General features: G+C 48.0%; 1 protein-coding gene across 1 annotated transcript in view; it reads left to right on the forward strand.

Annotated features, from left to right (window-relative positions):
- ZDHHC14 (zDHHC palmitoyltransferase 14) overlaps positions 1-16,919 on the forward strand; it is a 120,127-nt gene that overhangs the window by 81,437 nt on the left and 21,771 nt on the right. The window contains exon 5 of the mRNA XM_077755071.1: positions 3,259-3,307. Within this exon, the coding sequence (XP_077611197.1) occupies positions 3,259-3,307 (49 nt within the window). The remainder of the gene's footprint in view (positions 1-3,258; positions 3,308-16,919) is intronic.

A 16,919-nucleotide genomic window follows, 5' to 3' on the forward strand; every position in this document is an offset into this window, starting at 1 on the left:
TCCCATGTTCCTTCTACTCCCCATTCCTCATCCTTCCAACACAGCCGCCTGGTCACCCCAGATCGGGCTCTCCTTGACTTACCAGACTTCTTTCTTGATACACTTACCCCTGCTCCAACCTCAGTGACCTCACTTTCTCCTTTGCTAAGGGACTCCCTGGAAGAATCATTCCCACATTGTCCGCAAAGGATAATCTGCCACAATGATAACCATCAAATAGTAGTTTTGTTTGTTTTTTTAACATGATATTGGCATAAGTGAGAACAGTCACCATCCCTAAAAAACAGTATCTGAGGATAAAGACTGGGTTTCCTAACATACACACACACGCACACATACACACACACACATACATGCACACATATACACACACATTAAAAGATACACAATCGAAAAGATTTTCAATTACCTGGTAATACACACACATATATATGTATATATATACACACACATGTATGCCTTCTATATATATAATTCCCTGGCATATGAAGGAAGCAACTTTATTAAAAATGATATTGGGATATTAGTGATTTTAATGTATATTTGCCTAAGCAAATGACATGTTTCATTCCCCACTCTGAAGGTCCTGATTTCGAATTTCTTTGGTCTCTTGGTTATCCGATTTCCAACAACAGGGAGTGGTGAGAAGTTAATTGGCTCTGAACGATAGACTTAAGCCTTGAAGCCTCCATCACACTGCCATTAGCCACGTGAAAGGCCAGCATCGCCTCTCGCCCACGTTCCTGAAGTACAGCCGTCCATTAGCAAGGGCACGGCTGCTTTCTGCCATGTTTCCAGCACTCTCGGAACACAAGCCCCCTTTCTTCCCGGGCAGCAGCGCTAATACCACAGGTGGCATGCGCCCAGGCTGATGTTAGAAGTGCTTACTCCCTGCCTCGCTTTGCGTGAGGTTTGGTGCGGCCCGAGATAAGGAGGGCATAGAAAATTTCACATGGAAATATTGGTCAAAACTGGACATTACATGGAATCTTCTAAATTTGCATGGCATTTTAAAATGTAGGTCCCATTCTTTTTGACTGAAATCCCTTCATCTGAATGTGACACAAGCTTGTAATCTATGCTTGAGAGCCATAACTTGGTGGGAGCCCAAGCAGAGGAATAACATTTATTAGAGGCCTTTTCCCCCCTGCCTGGGAGGGGTGTTAACCGTGGCCCTTTTCTCTCTATTTTCAGAGTTGAAAATGGCCAAAAGGTAGCCATGGTCCTACTGTGTATTAATAGGCAAAAGAATCAGAGAGAAGAAACAATGGCTTGCACGACTCAAGAAGAAATGAGTGCTGATGGTGCAGCACGTTTATGACATTAAAAAATAGTATTTAAACTTGACATTTTTATATCCTCTTTGCCAACTTCAGAATGCTCTCATGTCTATATTATCGAAATGTATTTATGGCCTTGAGCTTACATTCTGGATATTAAGGGCCAGTTTTTGCTTGCTCACCTGCACACATGAACCCTGGGAACACATACTCACACACACACACACACACACACACTCACACACACTGTGAAGCCGGCCACCTGGCGGGTGGTGTACATTTGGGTACACCCACCACGGTTGAGTGAGGTACCTTTCACTTTCATCTCCCCTAAAGTGTTATTCACCCCAGAGCCAGCAAAATAGAGTTTGCTGGTCTACAGCCACACCACCCTGAACGCGCCCGATCTCTCTGATCTCAGAAGCTAAGCAGGGTCGGGCCTGGTTAGTACTTGGATGGGAAAAAAATAAAGTTTGCTGTAGTTGATGCTTTATATATTGTTAATCCCATCTTCCACAACAAAAGTGTTCAGAATTTATCTGCTTGCAAGTTATCCCACTATGTTGAACAAAATCAAATAAAGATTTCCTCTTCCCTTGTTCTGTACCCCCCCCCCACAAACCCCTCTAAACAACCCCACCTGCCCCTAACTTGGCTTGGCACTCCATGCTCTCAGGAAGGGCAGGTTTTTACGTGGCTCCCATAATCCCCAAGATTATAAAAGCATTGGCACAGGCAGGGCACTGTCACCTGAGTTCTCCCTGCCGGGTAACGGGGCTCCGAAGGGAGGCTGAGGGAGAATCCTGGGGTAGCAAAGTGTCTGGGGAATCTGACAGCTGCACTGCCTTACTGAGAAAGGAAAGTCTGGGAAAGCACGCCAGTCTGGGGTCGCTAGGGGAAAGGGAAGCCATTTTTTTTTAGTGTCCTCATTTTGCCTCAAGGCAATGTTTGCTCTGGGCTCTGCCTCAGCCCCACTTGCCGGCTTCGCCCCACTGGCCTAGGGGAGGTGGGAGAGGAAGCCTGAAGCTTTCCGTCTTCATTTTCCCACTCTCTGGCACATTCTTGTGCCTCAGCGGTGGCCAGTGGGGAACACAGCACAGAGGAAGTGGGGCCTTGGGGATGAATTTGGAGCCACCCCCCCCAGCCTTCCCACATACACAGAGGGGGCCAGGACCCTGCCTCTCACTGCCCCCCGCAGCCGCAGCAGAGATGACACTGTGTCCTTTCTCTCCGTTCCTCTCATCGCTGACCCCGGCCAGGTGATGTCCCCAAAACACACGGCTTCACGCAGCACAGCGGGGACCCAGCATCACCACCCCAAGATGGGGGCGCCGAGACCTCCCCCCACCGTGGGCATTTATTTTTAAAAACCATGATCTTGACACATACAATAAAAGCTGCTGCTTGTCAGATATGTCATTACTCCAGCCCCTAAAGAAAATTTTATTTTGCATACACAATTCATGTTAAAATGTCTTCAACCCTGAAAGAGCCAGTAATAAACTCCAGCGTTATGAGTTTGTTTCCTCTGAGTGCAGAGAAGAGGTCTTTTGTACGCAGCCTAGTTTATAGGATGCCCCAGGTCAAAAGTTAACAAACTTTGGGAAAACAGTCTTTCATAAAAGAAGAGGAAAAAATAGCGTACAGTATTCTGTTTTCCTATTAAAATGAGGAAAACAAAGGAGTAATCAGAACTATAATTTATGGGAAAGTATGCAGACATCCATCTGCTTTTATTGAAAAAATACCCTGCAGATGTCGGGTCTAATTATGAATCTGCCATTTTCTGGTTGAATAACTTTAGCGGAATCTCAATGTCCCGATCGGTATGCTAGGTGCCGTCGCACAACAAAATATAATTATTTAATTGATCTTTAGACACCTATTATTTTTATGTAGATGAGGGAGCTTTCCGCACAAAGCCTGTTTTCCTGGAGGTGAATGTTTGAATACTAAATTTTGGTTTCATTTCCCACAGGTTCGCAACAAACAGGATTCCTAAATGCACTTAAGGACAGTCCTGCGAGATATCCTTTCTGGTTGCCTTGTTTCTCACAATGTTAACGTGTTCAGTATCGGACTGACCTACCCAGCCACCTCTTCGTCAGTGCCCTGGCTTTTCTTCTCGGAAGCCATACTTTCTTGCATTCCATAAATCCTCCAGAACACTCCCCATAGTCGCTTGCGTGAGTTGCAGAGTCCGAATGCTTGAACCTCAAAGTGGCTCATTTAAGCCGTGTTTAAATCAAAGTGCTCTTTAGCTAGAAAGCCACGTGTAAATTCTTGCCCACTCAGAAACCTGCACTGATTTGTGTTAAATCAGGTTGGCTTGGGTAGAAGGAGGGCTGCGAGATCCATTCCACTTCATTTTGATCAGGGGGGTGGTCCCTGCAGTGTATTTATAGATGCCTGTGTGAGGGTTGCCTTCTAGATATGCAGTCACCAGACGGGAGTCCTCTGACCCTCTATATGGATTCCATCTGGGAATCTCATTGGGCACCCCTTCTGGCAGCCTGGATGGCCTACATTATATCCGGGAACAGAACCTTTTTGCAGTCTTGAATGGACTAAAGGTGGTCCATCTCAGGTCATTCGGATTGATCCCATCCTGCCAAAGAGTGTATATGGGCATGTACCATGGTAATTTTGAACTTCTTGAAAGAAAAATGTTCATCCATGATGTGCTCGAATGGGCTCCCCGCCTCACCTGTGCCCTTAGGTTTCACATTCATTGGTCTCGCGTTGGCCCACTGGACCCATTGACCTGACTCCATCTGGGACCCAGCTCTCTTTCTTCTTCACGTAACCAAGTAGACTGGATTTGAACCTCTCATTACTCCCCAAAGTAATCTTCATCTTGTGGTAGAGGGTTCTTAAACAATGAATGAAGAACTTAATTAAGATCTATATATCATGTACATCCTGTACATGTACATGTACATCTTACATTTAATTAGTAAGATAAGGCTCATGTCCCTGGGAACTGATGTGTGGGTGTGTGGGTGTGTGGGTGTGGTGGTGGTGGTGTTATTAAGATAGATCTGACAACAAATAATATAAAGTATCTCCTTTTTGGTGCCTCTGTGTTTATAGGCAACACAGAATGTTGGTTGCAAGTATAGATCCTATAGTCACCTAATCTCTTAAAAAGGGGACGGGTGACATAGGGAAGATATACAAAGGGGACTTGGGTCCCATCTTCTATTAAGGAACCGGGGAGCAAGAGTTAGCTCAAAGTTATCCAGAGAGAAAGGTGATCCTGAGCATGAAATTCTCAGTGTTTGTGGCTGCTAAGCATAGGCCTCGTGAGAAATGTCTCTCCTCACCCCTCTCCCCAGTCCTGGCAGGGGTGAGAGCCTCCAGCGTGGTCTCCTCCATGCCCTTCTATTTTCAAGGCATGTTGCTTTGGCATATCTTATAGTCAAGCCTTGTCTTTTCTTCCCAGAAGAAGAAGCTTGTCTGTCTTTCAGGAAATTGGTTACATCATGAAAATATGCTGGTCATATTAAGTTTTATAAATGCACCTTAGAACCGGAACTGAGGTCTGGGCTGCCAGCTGGAATGCTTTCTGAAGCCTCAAGAGCGTGGCAGCCTGAGCCACCTCCCCTCCCCTGTCCCTGGCACCTGTGACTTTTCTGACACCGGATGCCTGTGCAGGATGCCTGTGGAGCACTTCAGACAATGAGGGGACGTCAGTGACAGGGACTCCTCTCCGTGGGGAGGGGAGGCAGAAGCCTGACCTGAGGCCTGGGGGATCTATTAGCTGCCCCATTCCCTGGGGCCTGCAGGCTACCTCCTCCTCGGTGCCATCGTTGGGCACAGCACTCCCCTCTCTAGCAGAGGGCACACACCTCTTGTGTGTGGTTCGTGCTGATGGGTCCTCATGGCATCTACCACAGACCTCCCAGCTCGTGGGTCTCTTCCTAGCCTAACCCCAGAGAGAGTCACAAGGAAGGACCAGGTGGCCGGTCTTGGATTCCTGCTGCCTCACAATGAATACTGAGGCCTGTGGTCATTTCTTTTAACCCTTTTACATCTCAAGTTTTTGACCTGAGATAGTCAAGCATTGCGTACTTGACATGCCATGGTGACAAAACCAATTATATGGGATATAAGCGAGAACACCCAACACCAAAGCATCGTCTACGCGCATGGCAGGAATGATTTCAAACAAGCTTCTTTTTGTGGCGATATGTGCAGCAGGCGGGTTCTGCTAACCGTTCTTTTAGAGCACACACATCTGCTCGCTCTCATGATCTGGCTGTGCTCGGAGTGTGTATAATCAAGAGCACTGTGTTCCCCGGGAAGGGGAACAGACAAATGTTGTTGCTAGAAAGAGTGACATGCTGACTTAAAAAAAAAAAAAAAATGGGGCACCTGGGTGGCTCAGTTGGTTGAGCGTCCAGCTCTTGGTTTTGGCTCGGGTCAGAATCTCATGGTTTGTGAGTTCGAGCCCCACGTCAGGCTCTGCACTGACAGCATGGAGCCAGCTTGAACTCTCTGTCTCTCTCTCAAAAATAAATAAACTTGAAAGGAAGGAAGGAAGGGAGGGGAAAGAAAGAAGAAAGAAAGAGTATCATGCTGACTTTGCTGGAGAAACTATTCATATAGAAAGGAGAGGAAAAAGGGAAATGCCCCTACTAGGTTCAGAGCAGATTTTAGCTTATTTTCCCCCAAAATATCATCCTCAGGTAGAGGTAAAGAGTTTTCTCTACGCCCAGGTTGCGAAAATTCCCAGGCATCTCAGCCGCTGCCTTTCCAAAGGGTGTTGCCACCTGTAGGTGCTGAGGTTTTCCCTTTGTGGGTGTCACAGGCCTGCCTTCTGTGTTCAGGAGGCTCGGTAGCCACGTGGCCCGTCAGAGCCAGCGGCGGCCACAGCTTGCTCTGAATGCAAGACGGGCCCCTCACAGTGTCCAGACATGCCTGCAGGGCATCCTGCCTCCTCCTCCAGGCCGAAGCCTTTCATAACAGGCCCAGATTGCACCGGGCCATGTCTTAGAGGCTTAGAACAACACAAATTTACTGTTCTGTGGTTTTGTGGGTCGGAAGTCCAGCAGGCTCGGCTCGTGTCTGCCCTGGGTCCCACAGTGCTGAAATCAAGGTATCAGCAGCCTGCTCTCATCCGGAGTCTCCGGGGAGAATCCTCTTTCAGGCTCAGATGGGTGGTTGACCAAGTTCTTGAGGGTACAGGACTGAGGCCCCATTTCCTTGCCCCGTTCTCTGACTCATGACTTCCTCGCTCTTCGAAGCCAGCAATTGTGGGTCAGGTCCCTCCCACGCGTTGAAGCTCTCCCGCCTCTCGTCCGCCCAACTCTCTGACCTCAGCCAGAAAAGCTCTCTGCTTTTGAAGAGTGGTTGCTCCCTGAGAATCCAGGATTATCTTCCCATCTCAGGGTCCACGACCTGCAGTCTGCCACTCCCTTTTGCCATGCTGGCAATATATTCAGAGCCGCCAAGGATGAGAACATCTCTGGGGAGGCCACTGCTCTGTCGGCCCCACAGGCCTTTGGGGAGGAGGCACCCTGAAATCAGGCTCTCAAGTACAGGTGGATTTGAGAGGTTTCTCTCTTACACTTGTCCATCAAGCTCACTCGCGGTACAGCTCAGCTCTGAGTCTATGTCTGGCCTCCCTGCCCTTTCTGCCCTTGTATCACTTTAGGTTTGAGGTGAGAGACAGAAGTTAATGGGTTAGTGTATGTGTATACAGACCCGCACACCCACATATATCTACATATACATATGTGGTGTGGTGTGCGTGTGTGTGTGTCCTCTCCTGAGGTCAGGTTTTACGGCACCTCTTGATCCGCTGTCATTTTGGGCTCCTGCCTGTTAAAAGGTGACCTAAAGCTGAAGCCAGAATATAAAGACTGATCTGATAAGCCCCCTCCTTGCCCCCATTTCTCTCCCAGAGAAAATCAGGGACCAAGAGCAGGACTCCGGAGGAATCTGACAGCACAGAGGCCCATGGGGAAGAGATGGGCGGGGGCGGCGGTCCCAACCGGCATCTTCTTTATGATTTCTGGAAGCAGTGGAGAATTTCAGGAACATCAGACATACCCACACAAAGGAGCGAGGTGCTGGGTTTTNCCGACTAAGCCACCCAGGCGCCCCGGTGCTGGGTTTTCTAATTAGGAAGAACATCCATGGTTTCGTGTGCCCCCGAACACTCCTCCCCCAATCCGGATGACTACTTACAGGCTCTCTGCGCTGACAGCGTCTTTTCTAAGTACGTGGTTTGGAGAAGAATCCCTCCTTCTATCGAGTGAGTCTCTGAAGAAGCGTTGAGGTCTGATGATGGATCATGAATCTGTATTCCAGAAGAAAAAGGATGGTTCAGGTTCCGTGAGGTGGTGATGTGTTTTTGAAAAAAATACTGAGTTCTGGTCATGATATATATTATATCATGTATATAATGTATATATGATAAGTAAGGCCGGATCCCATCAGGATGCGTGTTCAGTATTTTGGGCTCCTGCCTTTCCTGAGGACACCTGTGTGGCTTTGGAAGGGGCAGGGAGTGGCCAGGCAGGTGCTTCTGAGGGACAGCTTTCAGCTGACTGAGAAACGTGTGCTCACCACCGGGGCAGCTCAGGAACAGCATGGCCTGGTGAAGCGATGAGACCGCAGGCCCTAGGGGTGGTCAGAAAGAGGATGGATTGTGCCTACCCACGCGGTAGGAGGTTCTGGCATCAGATAATGTCAATACCTCCAAGCCTGCTTCCACTGCTGAGGCCCTGGGAGTTTGGGGGTCTCTTTGGGGGCGGTTGATTTCTGATGGATGAAACTGATTGTGACATTTCAGACTCAAGAAAACTGCTCTCTGGCCGATGGCAGGGCGGCCCACAGCTTGTCCTTTCCAGACCTACAGTCTGTGTGGAGCAAGAGTTCGTATGGCACCAAGTTCTTAAAACAAGAGGAGGTTTCCTGGCCGACTGCCTGAGGGCAGGACTGGAGTCCAGTGTAGCCGCTACACGTGACCGCTGCGTGTTCTCGGGCAAGAAGATAACCCAAATTTATAGTTTTTCAGTGGCCTCCAATCTGATCTCCTGACCATGATATCTAAATATTTTGATGACAATTCAGGGCCCAGGCAAAGGTTTCTCAGAGTAGATTTACTGCAAAATATCCAGCTAAAAGCAATGTCCTTGATGAAGTGAGAGAGATCAGAAACACAAAAGTCTGTTTAACAGCTAATCGAGGCACCTTATCCGAAACACTGCCACGATAATGCAAACACTGACACACCAGAAGCTCTAAATCGAGCCCACGCGACACCAGGAGGCCCGTAAGAGAAAGGAAATCAACCAGCTCAGTCAGTAAGTAGCCTGGACTGGATGGCGTCTAGTTTGTGGCAAAGCCAAGAGGAGGGGTAAGGGGAGGGAAAGGAGAAAGAAAAGGGGGAGGAAGAGGAGGGGGAGGAGGGGAGGAGGAGAGGACGATGGGTAGGAGCGAGAGGCTCACTGCGGCACTCCACACCGCAGCCCTGCCCACGTCAGGCCTCAGAGCCCCTGGCCAGCCTCCCCTCCCATTGCCCTCTACGTGGTCTGAGGCCACTTCCTCCCTCTCATCTCTGCCTCACGGAAGCAGTGGCCGTGGGGTGGCTGGGTGCTCTGGACTCTCAGGAGCCCCCGCCCTTCCCCAGAGAGAGGTGGGAGGCGAGTCTTCTTCACAAAGGAAGGCACCGTGTCTCCTGTCCAAACAGCCAGGCAGGTACCAATGGATGAGGTCCGCTTGGCATCTGTTTCTTTCAGGATCGTTTGACGGAACACCCATTCCATGCAAATTCCGCCAGGGTTACAAAGTCAAGAAGGATCCACCCGCCCAGACCTCTGAAGCACATTCTATCACAGGGGGCAGAGCCGCAGAGAGTGGGCAGGGTGATTCATTTATCTCCTCGATGAGCATCTGTTGACGCCGAGACCTGGTGTATGACTCTGATCTCTAAAAAGCAGAATAAGTCTCACGTGGCATAAAAAAATCATAGAGAGCTTGAGGTTGGGGTGAGGGTGCAGAAGGGCATCTTGCAGGGAAAGCAGGAAAGGCTTTGGCAGATAGCGTTTGCATAGGGCTTGGAAAGACTGGGCAAGAAGTTCTAAAACTGGAGACATGGAGGGGAGAGGTCCCGGGCAAGGCCGACGGCCTGAGCAGGGCCTGGTGGGACGTAGCAGGTGTCGGGGAAGAGCAGCGCGTCTGTAGGGTCAGAGCTGGGCTTGTGTTCACTCGTTCCATCAGCAAGGCTTGCGGGCTGCTGGCTCTGGGGTCTCGACCATGCTTGCAGTCAACAGCCCCTCCGCCCTAATGGTATAAGCACACACGTGCACTCCCAACTCGTCCACACAGTGGGCATAGTGGGAGGGAAGCTGTGATAGCTAAGCCCTGACACCACTGTATACCAGTGAGCGAGTGGGACAGCCTCCCTGCTGAGGACGCTGGAGAACCAGCCTAGATTTCTGGCAGGTGAATGACATCACCAGAGCCTTTGTGTTGTGGTGGTTGTGTTCTTAAGAATACTTTAGAGGGGGCGCCTGCGTGGCTCAGTTGGTTAGCGACCGACTTCAGCTCAGGTCATGATCCCCTAGTTCGGGGTTCAAGCCCTGCTTCAGGCTCTGTGCTGACAGCCCAGAGCCTGGAGCCTGGCTCCCTCTCTCTCTGCCCCTCCCCTGCTCATGTGCTCTCTCGCTCTCTCTTTCTCTCTCTCCCTCTAAAAAATAAATAAACATTAAAAAAATTAAAAAAGAATACTCTGGGGCTCCTGGGTGACTCAGCCAGTTACGAGTCCAACTTCAGCTCAGGTCATTATCTCATGGTTTGTGGGTTCAAGCCCCGCATCAGGCTCTGTGCTGACAGCTCAGAGCCAGGAGCCTGCTTTGGATTCTGTGTCTCCCTCTCTCTCTGCTCCTTCCCCCCTCATGCTCTCTCACTCTCATCTCAAAAATAAAAATAAACATAAAAAATTTTTTAAAAAAGAATACTCATTTGCGGCAGGGAACACAGGAAAGAGGGGAGGCCCCTGCAATTGAGATGTAAGATAAGGGGACAGCTGAGCAGGTAAGCAATCAAATCAGGCCAGCTGGGAGGGGCCGAGCAGGGAGAGTGGGGGCCAATTCGGAAGGCTCAGCCCTGGTGCCCACAGGAAGGCAGGCACAGCGGAAAGAGGAGAGAGCTAGCACCCGTTAGAAATGAGCCCTATTTGAAATATATTTATGCGCAGCATCTAAGAGATGACCCCCGGGACCCCCCACGTGCAGCCAGAGTGCGTTCTGTGGGAATCACAGTCCTCTGCAGCTCCTTGCGTGAAAGTCGGAAAGCGGAACAAGTCACGAGCCTGCAGGGACAAGGTTACAGCCTCACAGGAAACGGCCCTGGTCGCGCACAGCCGAGGGAGCCGTGTGGCCTCGCCTGCCACTCACCAGCGTCGCGGATCTGCTCCACGGAACCCCACAGGGGTCCCCACAGGAACGGGCCCCGGGGCCTGCCGCATAAGCCAGAGAGGAGAAGCCCTGCGATCAACAGTCATTGCAATGAAATGGCATTAACATCCAATTAAAAGGATTACAGTCATTTTTAATCATGACTTATTGTTCGGGGCTCCCAGACACAGAATTTTCAGTGGTTGCTAAATCAAACGGTAATTGATTCTACGTGTGTGGAGGCTCTCGCCAGAAAGCCTTTTTATTCCCAACTTGCATTCATTTCGAGGCATGCTGTCTGAAAGGCACCGATGGCCTAATGGACAGAGCTCTGTTTTAATGGAATTTGGTAGAAGGCTTGCATTTGGCTCAGTGCCTTCAGAAAGGAGGGACACAGGATGGCCCGCTGGAAAATTAATGAAGGCGGCACAGGCCTTTGCCAGACCCAGCTTTCATGGCCCCTCTGTCCCCGTGTCCTCGGATCCTCACCCAGGAAATAGGTAGGACAGGTGTCCTTTGGGCCGTTACAGCTGAGCCTGCACCGAAGGGTCAGATGACCCCAGTTTGCGCTTAGCAGCGTTGCCAGGACTGGAGCCCGGGTGTCCTTACCGCCAGCCTCTCTCCAGGCAGGGAATTGACATGCTTTCCCACTGCCCCTCACCTGTCTGCTGAGGGAGTCCGCAAAGAATTAGCATCAGACTACATCTCACGAGGTCACAAAGTTGGGGGTGGGGAGGTTGTTGGGGTTTTTGTAAATCACTCAAGTACTGTACAAACATACTCTCGTTGTAAAAAATTTCAAACAGAAACGTAAAAGAAGCACCGCTCTTGACCCTCCGTCGTTCTGGGGAGTCCTGGTCAGTTTTCGTGGGTGTCTCCAGATGGTTGCTATGAGTTTGAATACATATGTGTCCGTACACCGTTGCAGGGACTGTTTCTACCTAAAAAGGATCATTTTCTTTGCATTCTCCAGCAGTTTGACTTTTAGATGTTTCCTGGAGATATTTCCATGTCAGCATGTGGACCAACCTCACTTTTTTTTTCAACTGCTTTATAGAATTTTAGACTATAGATGATCCATACTGTATTCTTCTGTTGATGAATACTCAGATTTCTTAATTTTTTTACTGCCTAAAAAATGAGGTGGTGGGCCATCTTTCATGTATGTCTTTGTGTACAAGTGTTAGTGCTTCTCCAGAATTGACAACTAAATGTGGAATCGCTGAGAGGAAAGCCAAGCATATTTTTTAAAATTTTTTGAAGTTTATTTATTTTTTGAGAGAAAGAGAGAGAGAGTGAGCATGAGTTGGGGAGGGACAAAAAGAGAAGGAGAGAGAGAATTCTAAGCAGGCTCTACGCTGTCAGTGCAGAGTCCCATGCGGGACTGAGATCATTACCTGAGCCAAAATCAAGAGTCAGATGCTTAACCAACATACCACTCCAAGCATATTTTTAAAAAGTTTTTTTAATGTTTATTTATTTTTGAGAGAGAGAGAGAGCAAGAGTGAGGGAGGAGCAGAGAGAGAGGAAGATACAATCTGAAGCAGGCTCCAGGCTCTGAGCTGTCAGCACAGAACCCAATGCTGGGGCTTGAACTCACGAACTGTAAGACCATAACTTGAGCTGAAGTCAGACGCTTAACTGACTAAGCCACCCAGGAGCCCCAAAATTTTTGAAGTTTATTTATTTTTTGAGAGAGACAGAGAGAGAGAGTGAGCGAGCATTAGTGGGGGAGGGGCAAAAGGAGAGAGAGAATTCCAAGCAGGCTCCGCATCATCAGTGCACAGCCCCATGCAGGGGTCCAGCCACGAGCCCTGAGATCATAACCTGAGCCGAAATCAAGAGTCAGATGCTTAACCCACTGAGGCACACAATGAGCCACCCAGGTGCCTGGAAAGTCAAGCATCTGTTAAATGTTGACTGGTATGCCACATTGTCCCTTAAAGAGATTGTACCGACACCTTCAGCCACATTGGATGTTACCAGTGCTGAGTTTTGCCAATTTGATGAAGGAAAACATTCATTGGTTTAATTTCCGTTTTCTGGCCAACAATCAGCTTGTGCTTGTTTCCATGTTTGTTGACATGTTTTTTCATCACCACAATAGGGCAGCTCACAATCTCTGTCCATTCTGTAATTGGGTTGTTTGTTCTTTTCCTATTAATATGTTCTTTATCCGTTCTCAATAACAACCATTTAATATCTCTTGCCAATATTTTTTCCCAACCTGTCACTTACCTGTTACGTTTATTTTAATACAAAAAAATGCTTAACTTTTAACAAAATCAATCTATAAATGAGATACTACATGACTCCTAGATTTTGTGCCTTAGACCTGTACCCCCAAATTATAGGAATATGTCCTTTATTTCCCTCTAATACCCTTACATTTTATTTCTTCAGTTTGGCACAGTAATTTATCAGTAATCTATATGTGTGTGTGTGTGTGTGTGTGTGTGTGTGTGTGTGTGTGTGTAGCTAAAGTTCTCCCTTTGTTTTTAGGGAAGTGTCCCGGAGCTGCTCACTGCTCTGTTTTGGCAGTTCTCAAACTTTAAGTCTCAGGATTCCTTAAGACTCTTAAAAATTATTGAGGACCCAAAAAACTTTTGTTTAGGTAGATTATATATATATTTCTAGAGGCCACGTTTGAAACCACAACTGAGAAATTTCTGAAACACAGAATGCACAGGTACTTACCCTATTATGATGGGAGGGAGGCCATCCATCCATCTTGCATCCGGCAGCCTCCAAATGAGGTCCCTGAATAACAGAAGCTCTAAGACTGGGAAATAATGTCTTGGCATTGATTGGAAAATAGCTCTGACCTGGGGGTTTCCCTGAAAGGATCTCCAGGGCCCCAAGGGCCCACGGGCCACACTTTGAGAGCCGCCAGTGTATTCTTTCACCACTCATTTGAAATGTCTTCTGTAGCCCATGTGCCCACAGGTCTGTTTCAGACTCTGTGCTGTTTTGTTTACTAAAGGGGTCCTCCCCTCCCCCCACCCAAGATATTTTTTCACGTTTTCTTACCCATTCTTGCACGTTTTCTCTTCCTGATGAATTTTAGAGTCAGTTTGTCTAGTTCCTTTTTTAAAATTCCAGTTGGAATTTTGATTGGAATTAAAATGACTTCATAGATTAAGTTGGGAAAACTTCACGTCTTTATTTCCTGGTATAAAGGAATATAGGAGAAAGGGATTTGAGAGACTGAAAGATGATGGTGACATGATCCACACTGAAGGGTCTCCATGACTTTCCATTGTCAAAGTGTCTATCATGTAAATTACTGGCTTGACCCCTCTGGGCCTCAGCTTCCTACCTGTAAAATTAAGGGATTAAAATAAACAGGACTTTTTAACTTGAGGTCCATGTGTATCTATGGAAAGGTGTCAGGAGAGTTTCTAAACTGCAATCAGAAGGAAAAAAAAAAGTGTGTGCATTTTTTTTTTTCTGAGAAAAGAGTGGGAACCCAGAAAGGTTAAAAATCTTTGGTTCCATGATCTCTCACCTTTTATGATTTTCCAAATACTGAAATGCCCTCACCATTCTGTCCAGCGCTCTTCCCTTGTATCTGCAAGGCCTTCTCACCTCGCTTATGTTTCCAAGGGCAAACAGGTCCCTTAGGGCAGGAAGGGAATCCCTCCCTGTTCTGTCCTAAGTAGGGGGCTGGCCGCACAGAAGGGCACAGAGCAGGCACTTCTGCGACTGCACGGAAACTCAATGGAGGGCTGTTGCCCATCAGCATTTTTTCAGTCTTTTTCATCTCCACAGTCATCTAGTGAGTACCTCAAAGTGCGACATCTTGGGGTAGAACTTAATTTAATGCCACACCCCCGGCCACAAAAGGGACTCGCTGTCTTATTGGGGGTTGGAGGCAGAAAGAGGCTGGTGGTCGTAACTGCTATAATAATTTTGAACCATCTCTGATACAATAGACATCCAACTGCTTATTAAATTGGCTCTTAGTCGAGTTGGTGTATTTCTTCCTCATTTCCTCTTTTAAAACTATCAGTAAATGGCTTAGGATATGTTTATGAAAATTTTATATTAATCCTATTATGGCATAGATGTTTTCAACATCTGGCTCTCAAGTCAGTGAGGGGATGCATTGTTCAAATATTTGTTCCCCAGCCTGAGAGTGGTCTACTTAAGCTGCCAGAGGTTCACAAATCCCTGACAAAGAGGGTCCCCATCTCCCCGCACAGGGGTTGTGGTCAGCCTAGAGTCCTGGGGATGCCAGCGGGAATAGGAAAGGAACCAGCCCAGGGCTTTCTCAAGCGAAGTATTTAACTGCTTTCTACCTCGGTTTCCCTGCTGGGTAAGTGAGAATCACACTTCTTACTGGGCCACTGAGGATTAAGTGACTTAATCCGTATGAAGCCTTCTGAGTACCACCTGATCCCCAGCCAGAGACACCAGCCATTGTTTTTAATGATGATGACAGCTTCTNAGAGCTGCATCTTGCATTTTGCCTTGAATTCATGTCATTTTGACACAGCTATGAGATAACAATGGGACAGCATTCTGCTATTTATAAAATGCCTCTGAAGCTCATGAGATATTAATAAAGAGATCTGCTAGTTTATTTTTGGACCTATAAGCCTTTAAAATCCCATGTCCACCGGTAACAACGCCTCCTTTGGGGAGTAATAATTTTAAGCGGCATTGCAAAGGGAAGAGCCACCAGAAAAAGGGCAGTCAGTGCCCCTTTAAAGGCTGTGATTCTCCTTCACATGGACATGCCAGGTTTTATATGGTTCGCGCATATGAACTTATGTGTATTTTTTTTATAGATTTTTTTTAATGTTTTTTTTTTATTTATTTCTAGGAGATAGACAGCGTGAGCAGGGGAGGGCCAGAGAGAGAGGGAGTCACAGACTGAAGCAGGCTCCAGGCTCTGAGCTGGCAGTCAGCACAGAGCCCGACGTGGGGCTCGAACCCACGAACCGCGAGATCATGACCTAAGCGAAAGTCGGACGCTTAACCGACTAAGCCACCCAGGCGCCCCTGAACTTATGTGTATTTTGACATCACCATCATTCTACCTGGACTGTAAACTTTTGGTGACACGGAAGTATTTCTGAGATGGAGGTTGGCCTCTTTGTGCGTTATTCAGCAAATAAATCTTTGGCTTTCATTCTTTATTCTCCTTCCTATCCTGATCATTTCTTGCATCCGTTCCGTGTGTCCCTTCCTCTTTGATCATTCTATCTCTTGTCTTTTCCTTCCAGCCTGTGCAGGTTCCCTCCCAGTGTCACCTGCTTTTCCTTGACTCAGGCTTCCCGCTGCTAACCTCCGTCATCTTCCCTGGACTCCACTCCACCCACGTAGTTTGCCCCCCAGTCTGTCCCCAGGATGGGGGGGGGATGGTTAGAAGAGGGGCACCTGTGAGCTTCACTTGTGAGAAGGCCCTGAAGAATGAGACCATCTTTGCCACACCATCTGTGTGTCCCCACGTGCACCTGAGGCCTCCCCTCGTAACCATCCGCCACCTGATAACCATAGGAGAGATGAGCGGGGTTCCCAGGCTGGTGGCAGATCTGGGTGGGGATCTGCTTCTCTGCGTCTCTTACCCCCACAGATCCTCCCTCTACATCTGGACTCACCTGCTTCTCCAAAATACCCGCCTAGGTCTCAAGAGATGTCGCAACTCCTCCCTGTTTGCCGACTCCTGCCTCCACGAGGAATGGGCAGGGCCCACGGGGGGCAGCGTGTGCTGGCCTCCATCCGACTCTGGGTGCTTTGGGCTGTTTTCGTCTTAGCAAGCTGGCAGGACATTCTTCTCTTCCTCGGATGTCCATTTAATTTCAGGGTAGTGCTTTTCTGAAGGCTTGCGGTTTCTTGAAGCTTAAACCTTAGAAGAGCAAAGCATTCTTCTGCTTCTCCAAGAGCAGAGCCAGTGGTCTATCCTGATGGTGAAAGTCAGTCAATCCACAGGCAAGAGCCTGTTCATTTCTCCGACTTTGTATTTTGCCCCACGTGCCCGGACAGTGGTATTTGTTAATAATGACATGGCAGATTATGGCACTGTACTGAATACTGTATTCATTTCTCTGGTCTAAAGATGAATTATATCCAATCCTGAAAAAAAAATCAATGGTGATGTATTACAGCGTGATCTATGGCTTCTACCCTCGAGAGCATTAGGAAAGCCTGGGTGTTTACTTTCTCCCGCCTGTAACTTATTGATGGGGGATGCATGTGTATATTTAAACTCCCAGACCTATGA

Source organism: Crocuta crocuta, unplaced genomic scaffold, assembly GCF_008692635.1.
Source record: "Crocuta crocuta isolate KB4526 unplaced genomic scaffold, BGI_CrCroc_1.0 scaffold11, whole genome shotgun sequence".
In the NCBI taxonomy this organism is placed as follows: domain Eukaryota; kingdom Metazoa; phylum Chordata; class Mammalia; order Carnivora; family Hyaenidae; genus Crocuta; species Crocuta crocuta.